This window comes from Perognathus longimembris, chromosome 1 (assembly GCF_023159225.1).
Source record: "Perognathus longimembris pacificus isolate PPM17 chromosome 1, ASM2315922v1, whole genome shotgun sequence".
Taxonomy (NCBI): Eukaryota; Metazoa; Chordata; class Mammalia; order Rodentia; family Heteromyidae; genus Perognathus; species Perognathus longimembris.
In genome coordinates this window covers 114,494,344-114,508,149 of record NC_063161.1, presented here as the reverse complement: position 1 = coordinate 114,508,149, position 13,806 = coordinate 114,494,344, and the positions used below count along the sequence as shown (strand labels likewise).

The window sequence follows — 13,806 nt, the reverse complement described above, 5'->3', positions numbered from 1 at the left end:
TAATCATAGTAGCCAAACAAATGGAATGAAGTTGGTCTTATAAACCCTTTCAGTCTGGTCAGCGTACTGCAAGGCAGTTTTAAATTTGTCTGTCTCTTTTTGTGTCCACTAATTAAGACACAGTAGCACTTGCTTTAAGTAAGAGATAAAAAATATTAAGAAAAAAAGAGAAAATGGTATTTAATGTAAATCTGAAAGTAAATGAAATGAGGAAGTTTATAAATGTCTCAGTATATTTTTGTGATATGTTTAAAATTCTATGGAGCCACTAGGGGAGTGAGGAGAGAGAAAGTGATGCAGAAGGTTATTCTAATTAAAATGTAATTATATGCCCGTCTGAAATTGCAAAAAAAATCTGGAAATAGTTTAATGAAAATAACATACTTCAGACAACTAGATAAAGTGAAACTTTTCCATTGCTTTAAATGCTGACTTTATTAAGTTGAAAAATATAATTTATTTTTATTTGATTACAAATGCTGCAGAATTTTAATGTAAATATGACTTAGAATCTTCCAAAACTATGTATAATTTTGCTTCAAGATGAAGAGATTACACAGTATGGAGCAATGCAATGGAACTCACGCTAACTGCCCAGCTTCAAAGTCATATAAACATTGTTTTAAACTACCCAGTCTTTGTAAAGTAGAAAATCTCCATGGCCTTCTACCTCACACAAGATCTCCAACCATAACTATTTCCCTTAAATGTCCTCTCGGTTAAGCATGAGTCAGCCTCTTTTGATCTCTTAAGTTTATGGCTGTCACTTGAAAACTAACTGAACACAAGGCACAGGGGTACACTTTTCTGTAAGAACAGATAGTGACCAGTGCATTCTATGGGACAGCAGTATACTCTGTTAGGAGCCTCTTGCAACTGCTCAGCTTTGACTTGTGAAATAGATAAGTAAACACAAGCTATCTCCCAACAGGATTTTATTAAACGAAGAAGGCAGTAGGCCAGATTTACCAGTGTATCTTAACTTGCCAATCCCTGATTTATGGCCACATCTCACAATTAGAGTGACAATATGCAAGTAAATTCTGCTTTCCAAATAACACTGATATTTTATTATTTTAATAGAAAATGGTATCTTACCTAGGAGAGACCAGAAGATGATTCTACCCTCTCCTGTCCTGAGAACTAGGAATCTTTCATGCACCACTTCTTTTTTGTAGCTGTTTCTTGGGCTTCTTGGAGTGAATGGTCTTTGGAGTGGCCGGTGACAGTTGATATGTAGTGTGAGCAGAAGAGAAAGAAGTGCGACTCTGGTGGCAGAGTCCCACTCTGTGTTAGCAGATGGCTATTTATTTCCCTCCCTTGCAGGTTGGTGATCGGATTGTCACTATATGTGGCACCTCCACAGAGGGAATGACTCACACTCAAGCAGTCAGTTTACTGAAAAATGCCTCAGGCTCCTTTGAAGTGCAGGTAAAGTTTTAATCCCAAGGACTATTCAGAATACAGGCTACTTGAGGATACGTTAACTTTGATGTTAAACCAGTAAAACTGATTCAGTCTCCTGCTGTTATTTATTGAATAGATTCCTTGAACATAAATGATTAAGCTAGAGTTACAGAATAAGTGTTCAGTAACATTTTTATCCTGATGTATTTATTGTTTCATGCATTTTTATGTCTAAAGGAAAGAAACACAGGCCTTAGCAGTGAATGATTAATTGCTGGAATTTAAGGAGTGTGAATTAGTGGCTTATAATTAAAGATCTTAAAAAAGTTTAATTGCACGTGAGACCATGTTTTAAACCCCTCTAAGGACCTTTTAGAATTGGATTAAAATATGTTTACTGTCTACACAGTTTAAAAAGGCTCTGAATCTTGTGAAATTTTCTTCTCAGAGGTTATATTTTAATCATTTCTGGTATTAAGCAGACAGGTAAATACTGTTTTTGAAGAGAATAGCTGGGATCTCCCTAGCCATATGAACCTGCATTTTTGTCTTTACCCTGTTCCTGTGCGCAGGTGGTTGCTGGAGGAGATGTGAGTGTGGTCACAGGGCATCAGCAGGAGCCTGTCAGTTCGAGTCTTTCTTTCACCGGACTCACATCAAGTAGCATATTTCAAGATGATTTAGGGTGAGCACATATATTATGGTCAGTATGTTATCATCTGTTATTTGAGTCACATCTTCCTGACAGTTGCATTCTAACACTCATATAAAGGTAAAACAATAGGTGATGAGGAATTAAATATAAATACCAGGAGCTTGTAACTGTCTGATAACCATGACATGAATTTGGCTAATCCAAGATACATAGTTATGTACAGATGTGCTTCTTCATATTCTGCTGTCCTTCCCATGTGTACAGCTCCGGTTTTTGGAGAGAACATTTTACCCTTATACCATCCTGTGTGACAGAATAATGCAAATTTATACTTAAAAATGTTTCCCAGCATTGTAATTAAATTATTCATTTAATGGATTATCACCCTTTTGATTGGAAGTATTCATTATATGGATAACAACTCTGAATATAAAAAGCATTAGAAAATAGAAAGAGGAAATTGAGGTGTGTCAGAATTGTATAATTTGATGACACTTTTACATTGCTTGCCATTGATTTTTCTCTCTGACCTTGGGATGCTTGCATTTATGACTTTTTTCATTATAGTCTTCTGAACTTTAGCCCTCTCACTTTAAATAAATTGGGTAAGGAAAGAGCTTTTCTGGGCCATGAGAAATATGCTGTGAGTATGTTAGTTTAAAGGAACAAAAAATGAGTAATAGAATTAGAGTGCTAAGTAAGATTCAGATTATGTAAATTTCAAATAGTGACAATTTAAGCATCCCCCAAATACCCAAAATATACTCCTTAGCAGTAATGCAGAGAACTCTGCCAGCTCTAGGTAGGTGTCAGACACTGTGCAGCTCACAGGTTCATTTATATGTACATGTGTGGGTATATGTAAATATATACATATGTATGGATTATAATATACTTTGATTTCCAAACCTCTTTTTTTCCTTCCCTTTTCTATAGACCTCCACAGTGTAAATCTATTAGCCTAGACCGAGGACCAGATGGCTTAGGCTTCAGCATAGTAGGAGGATATGGCAGCCCTCATGGAGATTTACCTATTTATGTTAAAACTGTGTTTGCAAAGGTAAGCTTGCAATTTTAACCATTATCTTCCCTGCTAAACATTCATTAACAGTGGTCAGCAGCTGGCTTATTAGTTTATGGTTTGTTGTAATGCCAAATGGCTAACAGTTGATCCTTTCCTTTCTAAACTCCCTAGAAACAGGTAGTTGAATATTTATGTCCAATTTGAGATTTAGTTGTGCTTAAAAGAAAATAGATTCAAATTGAAACTCCATAGACACTTCAAATAACATGCGTAAAAGTAGTTATGAACTAACATAGCAGCACCTATTATTTCATTTTGTAAACAAGTTGTACATGGTTGTCTTTTGGAAAAAAAGAACTTTTAAAAGGTGTACGTTGTAAAGCAATAGCATTTTTTTCCCTCTACATTTTCTGAGTGTGAAATATACAATAGAAGCTGGACACTGTGGCTCATGCTTGTAATCCTAGTTACTCAGAGGCTGAGATCGAAAGATCATTGTTCCAGGCTCTCTTAGGCCAGAGGAAAAAAGGTTACAAGAGTATATTTTAGCATAGTAAGTTGTGTGTGGTAGTTAGCATCTCAGCTACAAAGGGAAAAGTGGATTGCAGTCCAGGCCAACGTGGACAAGAAAATAAAAGTAACCAGTGCATAAAGGACTAGTAGCATGCTCACTGTAGAGAACCTGCATAGCAAAACCTTGGTATGGTACAAGTAAAGGCAAAAACAAAAACCACATATATACACACATACATAAATACATAGTTATATATGTATATATACAGAAGGACAAAAATAGGTATGGAAAAATACATAAAGTACAGAACATTTATTTCACAAGTTTTATTTCATTGAATACAGAAGAAAAAGTATTATAAAGGGTAAAAGGCGAACCAATGCAACAGCAATACTTACAAGACAATATGTTGTAAACCAACTGTACAAGTTGTAGGAGGGTGGGAAGGAATTGGGGAGGGAGGAAAAGTGGGAGAAAAATGAAGGAGATAGTAAAACATTTGATAAAAAATGTACTCATTGCCTTACGTAACCACTGTTACTGTAACCACTCTGTACATTATTTTGACAATTAAAAAAAAGAAAAAGTACTAACAAATATAGTATCCACCAGCTCTATATATTGGCTATTTTCAAATATTCATTATTAATTTGAGTTTTTATCAACTACTATTTTAACACCCCCCTCCCTCCTCCAATCTAACTAATATACTGACTGCTCAATTATCTCCCAAATTGAAATGTCTCCTTAAAACCTTTTAAGGAGCCAGACACAGGCAGCTCGTTGTAATTCTAGCTACTTAAGAGACTGAAGTTTGAAGATTGTGATTTGAAACCAACCGGGAAGGAGATCCATGAGACTCATCTCCAGTTAACAAGCAAAAAGTTGAAAGTGGAGCTATAGTTCAAATGGTAGAAGCACCAGCCTTAAATGAAAACGCTAAAGCACAGCACCCAGGTCCTGAGTTCATGTCCCAGTCCCAGCACCAAAATAATCAATCAGAAAGGCTTCCTTTATGCATGTTCATTATTGCTTAATGGATATGGAATGCCAGAGTTATGCATGTGTGAAAGCAATTTACATTCTTTTTTAGCTTTTTTTTTTTTAAGCGCAGCTGTGATTCTGCATTCAAGTCTGCTTTATAATTGCAGGGAGCAGCCTCTGAAGATGGCCGTCTAAAAAGGGGTGATCAAATCATTGCTGTCAACGGGCAGAGTCTAGAAGGGGTAACCCATGAAGAAGCTGTGGCCATCCTTAAACGGACAAAGGGCACTGTCACATTGATGGTACTCTCCTGAATTGGCTATGAGAAATGAACCAATCCAGCTGGTCTTGTGGCTGATATTTCTTATGCTGTAGTCATGGGCCCTCAAAACTGTAGAGGAAAAAAGAATAAACTTGTTTCCCAAGTATGGAAATAGTTTCTCCCCTGACAAACCAAGGTCATTTTTCCTTTCCCCTCGCTTCTTGTGAAGCTAAGCTCAAAGAAAGGAGTTGTTGTACAGGTTTTCCATTAAAGCTATCTACTGTTTTCTATCTACATGTACAGAAATTATGTGCGTGCTCATCCTGGTAGTAGAGAAAAGACCATAATTCTAAAGCTAGCCAAGAGAAGTAGCTTCAGCTATTAGGGTGAGAAATGAAAAAATATGGAAAAAATGTTGGGTAGTTTTATAAAAAATGCCTCCATTTGGCAATCCATCTCTCTTCCCTACTGCAAACTTTTAAAAATCCTATTCAAAAATTTAAATACCTTTTTATCACTTTTAAGTTTTGCACATTACAAAGAACTTACTTCTCCCTACGTCTGACACATTTTTTTTCTGCTAAAATTATTTTCTATGATTGAGGCTCTAGCAAATATCTGAACTGTTCCTAATTGTGTGAAGGAATAATCTTTAATTTACAGGTGGATGTTTATTTTTGTTTTTAACCTGTTTTAAAGTATTTTCATATTGCTGTAAGTAAACGAAGATGCTACTCTGTGTCGACAATGGATTTTCTAGAAAGCATGGGGAGCGAGGATCTTGGAGTGCCTATGTTAACAACTGATGCAGCCCTGAAAATATGTCTGTGTGCTGTGTAATTGTTTTTCAATTAGTATTGATCTTAATAACAGAGGAAAAAACAATGTGTTAGTAATTACTTTGGTTGTTTGCGATTAGTGAATTGATAGAAAAATGAAGGGAATTAACATAACTTCATTTGGTTGCCTTATATTAACATTTATAATACAATAGTTTAAGACTAAGAGAGACAGATGGAGCTGTTTATTGAGACAACTGGCAAGATATTATCATGTGTTCATTCCCATTTTAGAGCGAGAAACTCCTACATTAGAGTATATAAAGTCGCTTTAAATATTGTCTATATTTGTAACAGAAGCAGTGTACAGATATTTTATTATAGCATTTTTGTGTAAATGCAGAGTTAAAGTCAATAAATAAGTGGTGCACACAAATCGGAGCCCTTTTTATTCCTTCTTTTCTTGCTTAGGAAATGCTTTATAATAATGTTCAATGTTTATTGTTTTAAATTGGTTTTCATCATATCTAACCATAGATGGAATTAGAAGAATTTGGTACATTGTTAGAAAAAGCTCAAACTTTTTTCCTTCCACATAATTATTTTTTTGCCAGTCCTGGGGCTTGAACTCAGGGCCTGAGCACTGCCCCTGGCTTCTTTTTGCTCAAGGCTAGGGCTAGCACTCTACCACTTGAGCCACAACACCATTTCTGGGTTTTTCTGTTTGTGTGGTGCTAAGGAATCGAACCCAAGGCTTCATGCTTGCTAGGGAAATACTCTACCACTAAGCCACATTCCCAGCCCCCACATAATTTATTTTATTTTATTTATTTATTTTTTTTTTTGGCCAGTCCTGGGCCTTGGACTCAGGGCCTGAGCACTGTCCCTGGCTTCTTCCCACTCAAGGCTAGCACTCTGCCACTTGAGCCACAGCGCCGCTTCTGGCCGTTTTTTCTGTATATGTGGTGCTGGGGAATCGAACCTAGGGCCTCGTGTATCCGAGGCAGGCACTCTTGCCACTAGGCTATATCCCCAGCCCCCACATAATTTTTTTTAACAGTAAAGATTTAGAGGCCTCCTCTGGAATAGAGGAAAGTTACATTATGGGAGACACATGTTGTTTTTCTGTGTTGCTATTAGTACAGTAATATTCAAGGCATTCTTAGGTTGGTAAAGAGCCAAAGTCAATCAGATGCCAAAAGCATAATAAACATATCACTCTACATTTATGAAAATATGTGAATCCCGCTCATACATATAATACATATGAATATATTCATATATGTGATATTATCATATTTACCATATATGTGATGTATCCCATATACATAAATGCGAATGCATGTGCTATATATGAATGTGAATATATGTGATTTATTCATATATAGGACACTCTCAATACTGCTTGAAGGAAATCAATCAAGATAACCCTTATCACTCCACATATATGACACAAATACATATAAATATGTGATACACATACATGAATACATGACATACATGAATATGTGACATATTCTTATATATGACACTCCATCAGTATTACTTAGGGGAAAGTCAACCAATCAAACTAAGCTTTCTCATTTTGTTTTGTTTTTTTGCCAGTCCTGGGGCTTGAACTCAGGATCTGAGCACTGTCCCTGGCTTCTTTTCTTGCTCAAGGCTAGCACTCCACCACTTGAGCCACAGCACCACTTCTGCCTTTTTCTATACATGTGGTGCTGAGGAATGGACCACAGGGTTTCATGTAGACGAGGCCAGCACTTTCCCACTAGGCCATATTCCCAGCCCCAAACTAAGGTTTCTCTATATATGAGAATGTCCAATAAGTAGCTGTCCTTGGTTAATAGTGGTCCCCCAAAATTCATGTGCACCTGGAATCACAGAATGTGCCCTTTGGGAATAGGATGTCTGCAGGTGTAATAAGATAGTACTAGGTTCGCAAAGATTCTGTCCTATAACCAGTTAGAAAGTAACTGAGACATGAAGCCAAAGGAGAGTTTGCATGAACTTGCAGAGTAAGAATAAGCCAAAGTAAGCCACTCTCGAGAGGCATGTTTTCCCTGGGACCTTTGCAGGGAGGCTGGCTTTGTTGCTGTCTTTTTCAGATTTGTGGTTTCTGGAACTGGGAAGGAATACATTTCTGTTCTTTTAAGTCACTAGTTGGTGGTATACCTTGTTTCAGAGAGACAGTGGTTTGGCCCAAAATTCAATACCATGGTTCCATTAAATACCATAGATTTATCATGCTGTTCCTCAACACTTTAAAAGAATAGTAATAGCCATAATAAAGTGTTTTATTTCAGCACTCACTGATTGATAGCAACAGGAGTAGTAAGGAAATTAGCAAATCTGCCATACAAGCCTGTAATCCCAGCGATTTAGGAGGCAAAGAAGGAGGATCAGCAGCTGGGCCCTAGTAGTACACACTATTAGTAGTACACACCTGTAGTCCTAACTATTCAGGATCTGAGACCTGAAGACCACAATTCAAAGTTAGCCTGGTCAGAAAAGACCATGAGACCCTTATCTCCAATCATCCAGCCAAAGTATGGACTGGAAGTGTGGCTCAGCTAGCTACAATAGTGTGCCATGCCTCTAAGATATCAGTCAACATGAAGGCAGAGATGAAGGGGTGTTTTGGGAGAGATAAGAGTAGCTAGAAACTTGCCTTTGGGGTTGTAGGAATGTTGAAACTGTCATCATCTGCTTTCAGCAGCCATGTGTGTTGTTGCAGGTGCTTGACAGATATGCTGGAATGCATTTGATTTGTGCAAAGGTGTTTCTCAACTGTGTCTCCTAGGAATTAATGTTTACCTTGTCTCCCCTTTAAATAGAGCTGAGTGGACCTCCATTACCTCGAGAGGAAAAAAATTAATTGTTGCTATCAAGAAAATTTCTGAATAATAGAGTGTGAAAACTAGGGGGGGAGGTGTTCTTGAAGTGATTTTTTGTTTGCTTTTTATCTCGGTCTTTAACCTCCAAACACAAATATTCCACTTCAAAAGTATTTATTAATATGAGCATTTTCATTGCCATCCTAGTACTGTAAGTTCAGTAGCAGACTCTAAAAGGAATTCTGTCAAGAATGCAAATCTCGGGGCTGGGGATATAGCCTAGTGGCAAGAGTCCCTGCCTCGGATACACGAGGCCCTAGGTTCGATTCCCCAGCACCACATATACAGAACAAACGGCCAGAAGCGGCGCTGTGGCTCACGTGGCAGAGTGCTAGCCTTGAGCGGGAAGAAGCCAGGGACAGTGCTCAGGCCCTGAGTACAAGGCCCAGGACTGGCCAAAAAAAAAAAAAAAAGAATGCAAATCTCAGAATTGTCTCACTGAAAGTTTTTTTTTTACGTTTTCAAAAGTATAGTACCATCAGAACATAGTTCTAGGCTCCTTCTAACTTATCCTTCTTCTAACTTAGCTCCTTCTAGCTTCAACTTTCTTCTTAATGTTGGCTATTTTATGAGAAGACTATGTTGCTTTTGAATACTTGGTGATATTTTCTGTCTCTATATCCTTACATGGAAACATAGCCATCCCTGAAAACATTTATATCTTCTTGTTTTGTAACAATTTTTATTTCTTTTGTTTCTGAATATACCCTGAAATATCTGGCATTCAATGTTCCACTTCCCTAAACTTGCTTACCTTACAGGTACTTTATTTCATTAGGGGATTTGATTTGGAAAGCAAAAAATTTTTGATGTAGAAAATTAAATAAAGTATTAGCATTCATGTTTTAATACCATGCACAGAATAAGTTAAGAAATGGTGATTATAGTTGCACTTAGGTAATCCTTGCAGATAGAGTGATATAAACAATATTTTCTTTCAGTAGTCTCATGTTTTCATTTTTAGGCAATCTTTATCCCTTGAACTTGATTACAAGTCAATTCGTACTAAACGTTCTCAAATTCCAATTGTTTTGCTTACAATCTTTATGATATTTACCATAACTTCATGTAACCATCCTATTACTAAGTATTTTTCTACGAATAGTTTGATCTTTTTTTTTTTTTTTGGCCAGTCCTGGGGCTTGGACTCAGGGCCTGAGCACTGTCCCTGGCTTCTTTTTGCTCAAGGCTAGCACTCTGCCACTTGAGCCACAGCGCCCCTTCTGGCCATTTTCTGTATATGTGATGCTGGGGAATTGAACCCAGGGCCTCATGTATATGAGGCAAGCACTCTTGCCACTAAGCCATATCCCCAGCCAGTTTGATCTTTTAACTTCAAATGTAATGAGGAATTTTCCTCTCATTACTGTGCATGAAAAATTAGTACTAATTACCATCAATACAAATAAATGGAAAATGCTCATAGTGCAAGACCTCATACATTGTACCAAGATACAGTTGTCTACCGAGGGTGATGACTTGAGGCCTGCTGTATTTGTTACAAAGGGACAGTTGCAAATTCTCAGTGTGGTTCCATAAACTCAATGGAGACTTTCCTAGACTCAAAGGGACTGAGAGGTATTTCCTCATTATGTGGTTCTGTATTTGTTAATGTCTTGCTAGGGCTATACAAAATAATGATCTTATGCTGTGCTTTCTCTCTGGAAAAATTCTGTTATACTAAACTCAGAATGGTTTTGCTTATAGTACTCATGAATAAAAGCCACTCAGTCAACTCCTTCCTAAGCTTAAGAGTGACTATCAAGTCGCTTGAGATTTTCTTTATAATATATGGCTTTCGCTAACATCAAATTGGGACATTATATCCAAATGTTATAGTTTTGGCAATCAGAGTTTGAAATGAAGAGCAAATGACATAAATTAATGGAGTAAAATTAATGTTGTGGTAATATTAAATAAAGGTAATGCATCTTGCACCTGGAGGTCTGTACAGATGGTAGGCATGCCTAATTATGCACCCTGCTGCCTTTAAGGGTACTGATAAAATCTCTCAACTGAGTATAAAATATGTTCATATGCTGGCTCCAGAAAAGTTTGAATAAAGGGACTCAGTACACACACAAAAAAACGCACTTACCTTCTTAATTTTATAGGAAAAAATTATAATTCTAAAAATAAATGAAATAAATCTGATTTCTAAACCAAATAGTCATTACCATTGTAGTCTTTGTCGTTTCTGTGAATGCTATTTGTATGAGTCCCATTAGAAAAAGTAAAGAAGTACATAACTGTACAGTAAGAAAGTGAATAAATGGAAATACTTTACATTCTTAATTCACTACACATAATTTTAAAGGATGTATTTACCAATACAACCTTGATTTCTCTAGGTATAAGTTACATTGGTCAATTATTGCTAAAATGTTTAAGAACTCAATTCTTACATGTGTAGATAATGTTTTGTCACAGGATTTTCAGAAAGGAAACTGAGTTTTTCTTTTCTTTTTTTTTTTTTTTTTTTTTTGCTGGTCCTGGGGCTGAACTCAGGGCCTGCATGCTATCCCTGAGCCCCTTTGTGCTCAAGGCTTGCACTCTGCCACTTGAGCCACAGTGCCACTTCTGGCTTTTTGAATAGTTTATTAGAGAAAATCACAGGGACTTTCCTGCCAGGCTGACTTCAAACCATGATCCTCAGATCTTGGCCTCCTGAGTAGGTAGGATTACAGGCAGGAGCCACCAGCACCTGGTTGGAAACTGAACTTTTTAAAACTTACTGTGAGTTCTCTTCATGTAAAGAATGTGGACTCCACATTACTGCAGGTGAACACCTATTATAGTTAAAGAGCAACCTACTACTTACTTCTGCCCTGAGCTTCAAAGTGATATTTTTAGTGTTTTTTTTAATTATTATACTTTATATTTTATTTTATTATTTTATCTTATTTCTTCTGCCAATACTGAGGCTTGAGCTCAGGGCCTGGATACTGTTCCTTAATGTCTTTCAATTCTGGTACACTGCCACTTAAGCCACAGCTCCACTGCTTTGTGTTGGTGAACTGGAGATAAGAGTCTCACAGGCTTTTCTGTCCAAACTGGTTTTGAATCATATTCCTCAGGTCTCAGTCTCATAAGTATCACCCAGACAGTTTTGTTTGTTTGTTTGCTTGCTTTTTGCCAGTCCTGGGGCTTGAACTCAGGGCCTGAGCACTGTCCCTGGTTTCTTTTTGCTTCAGGATAGCACTCTACCACTTGAGCCAAAGCACCACTTCCAGCTTTTTCTGTGTATGTGGTACTGAGGAATTGAACTCAGGGCTTCATGTATGCTACTAGGCCACATTCCTAGCCCCAAGACAGTTCTTTTTAATATTTGTTATACGTACCTATTGTTTTTCTTATGATTAAATATATTTGTTACTTACATTTTAGAAACACGGGTTATGTGCTAAGATTTGACTTTCCATGTCCTTCAAAGCTCATGTGCTGAATGAAGCCTTGGTCCCCAGCTTATGGCACTACTGGGATTGATTGATTACCTTAGGTGTTTTGTGACAGCAACAGAAAGCTAGCTAATAAAAGAAGTAAGTTAAAATTCCATCAAAGTTTCCATCGTGATAAGAGATCTCATGTTAGATTTTTCTGAAAAATGACTTTGGCTCATTTTTTTTTTTTTTTTTTTTTTTTTTTTTTTTTTTTTGCCAGTCCTGGGCCTTGGACTCAGGGCCTGAGCACTGTCCCTGGCTTCTTCCCGCTCAAGGCTAGCACTCTGCCACTTGAGCCACAGCGCCCCCTCTGGCCGTTTTCCATATATGTGGTGCTGGGGAATCGAACTGTGAGCTTCATGTTTAGGAGGCAAGCACTCTTGCCACTAGGCCATACTCCCAGCCCACTTTGGCTCATTTTTAACAAGTGACTTTTAGACTAAGGAACATTTGATTTGTTCGTGTTTTTAAGTTTACTCCTAGGTCTGATAAATAAATTGTACATTTCAAACTTAGTATTTGTAATAGTTTCTACCATTTGAGTTAAAAAAAAAGGCTATTGACTCATCCATCCATACTTGTTTATAGGTTTATTATGTGTTTATTTGTAGGAAGAGGTGATGCCTGGTGGTAAACTCCCTGTGGTCTGAGTGTATTTCAACATAGTGTCAGCAATGTGACAGTTTTACCAGTTAGGCCCAGAGCTGTTAAATAGTATACCTCACTCACCACTCCTCTTTGCCATCCTCTGGTCTGGTCATTAAATTTAGGACATCTCAGGATTTTTCTGTTGTCTTGGTATATACAGGAAAAATCAAAATAGAACCCATAGAGATAAAGCCCTCACCCACCCCCATTATAAATTTTACTACTATCAGCACTATATCATAGACATACTCATTTTCTGTAAGATGTTTTCCCTCCATTGCTGGGCTCTGTTACTGTTATAATGTTTTCTCTTCCATTCTCCTCTCCTCCCCTCTCCTCCCTTATCTTCACTTCCCTTTCCCTCCACTCTTTTCCTCTCCTGCCTTCCCTCCCTTGTTAGATCCCTACCAAAGACCTCAGAGTGGTTCTTATTACTTTCTGCAAGTTAAACATAACTGGCATGCTTTGTGTTAGTTTGTCTCCTAGGGTTAAAGCAAAGGAAGAGTGTTATCCATTTTGATTATCTGGGTTCTCTAAATCTAAGACTACTTAGCAGCTAGTGTCTTAATCACTTAGGTGTGACTTCTCAGAATTTAAAATGTAGGGCAAAGGGAGGAAGGAACCTCTCTGCCCTCTGGGAAGGGCAACTCCCAAAAGAGCAGCCATCAATCCTGCCACAAACTTTTTAAATCAACTTTTTGGTTGGATTTACTTTCTTTCAAACATTCTAAATCTCTCAAATGGATGCTTTTGGTATGTTTGAGCTCAAATCTAAAGAACTAAGGATACTTTCATAAGTGTGTGTTTAGCAGTTAATCATAAATTATATCCAGTGAAGCTGAGATTTAGAAACAAAGCAATAAAAGGGTTTAAACAGGTATTTCCTTTATGAAATTATAGCTTTATGAATTATAGCTATTATGTCCCTTAAACTTAAAACTTTTTTCCTATGGAAGTGGAGCTGTGGCTCAAGTGATAGAATACTAGCCTTGAGCAAAATAGTTCAGGGATACCTGAGTTCAAGCCCCAGGACTGCCCCCTCCAAAAACCACCCAACAACTCCTTTCTAGAGCTTTCACTTTCAAAGTAGGGCTTTAAACTCCACCCCTTCTGCTGACTCTCAGTGCCTCCTGCATATTGGGTACTGTTTAAAACCCTCCACTGCTTATCCAAACTTGTAAAAAAGCACTCAGTAC

At 37.4% G+C, this 13,806-nt stretch overlaps 1 protein-coding gene across 11 annotated transcripts in view; it reads left to right on the top strand.

Annotated features, from left to right (window-relative positions):
• Window positions 1-6,057, top strand: part of Mpdz (multiple PDZ domain crumbs cell polarity complex component) — a 149,613-nt gene extending 143,556 nt beyond the window's left edge. For all 11 annotated transcript variants that reach the window (XM_048350012.1, XM_048349799.1, XM_048349964.1 and 8 more), the window contains 4 exons: window positions 1,327-1,431; window positions 1,980-2,092; window positions 2,999-3,122; window positions 4,752-6,057. In XM_048350012.1, the coding sequence (XP_048205969.1) occupies window positions 1,327-1,431; window positions 1,980-2,092; window positions 2,999-3,122; window positions 4,752-4,898 (489 nt within the window). In that variant the 3' untranslated portion in view covers window positions 4,899-6,057. The remainder of the gene's footprint in view (window positions 1-1,326; window positions 1,432-1,979; window positions 2,093-2,998; window positions 3,123-4,751) is intronic.
• Window positions 6,058-13,806: the final 7,749 nt, after the last annotated feature.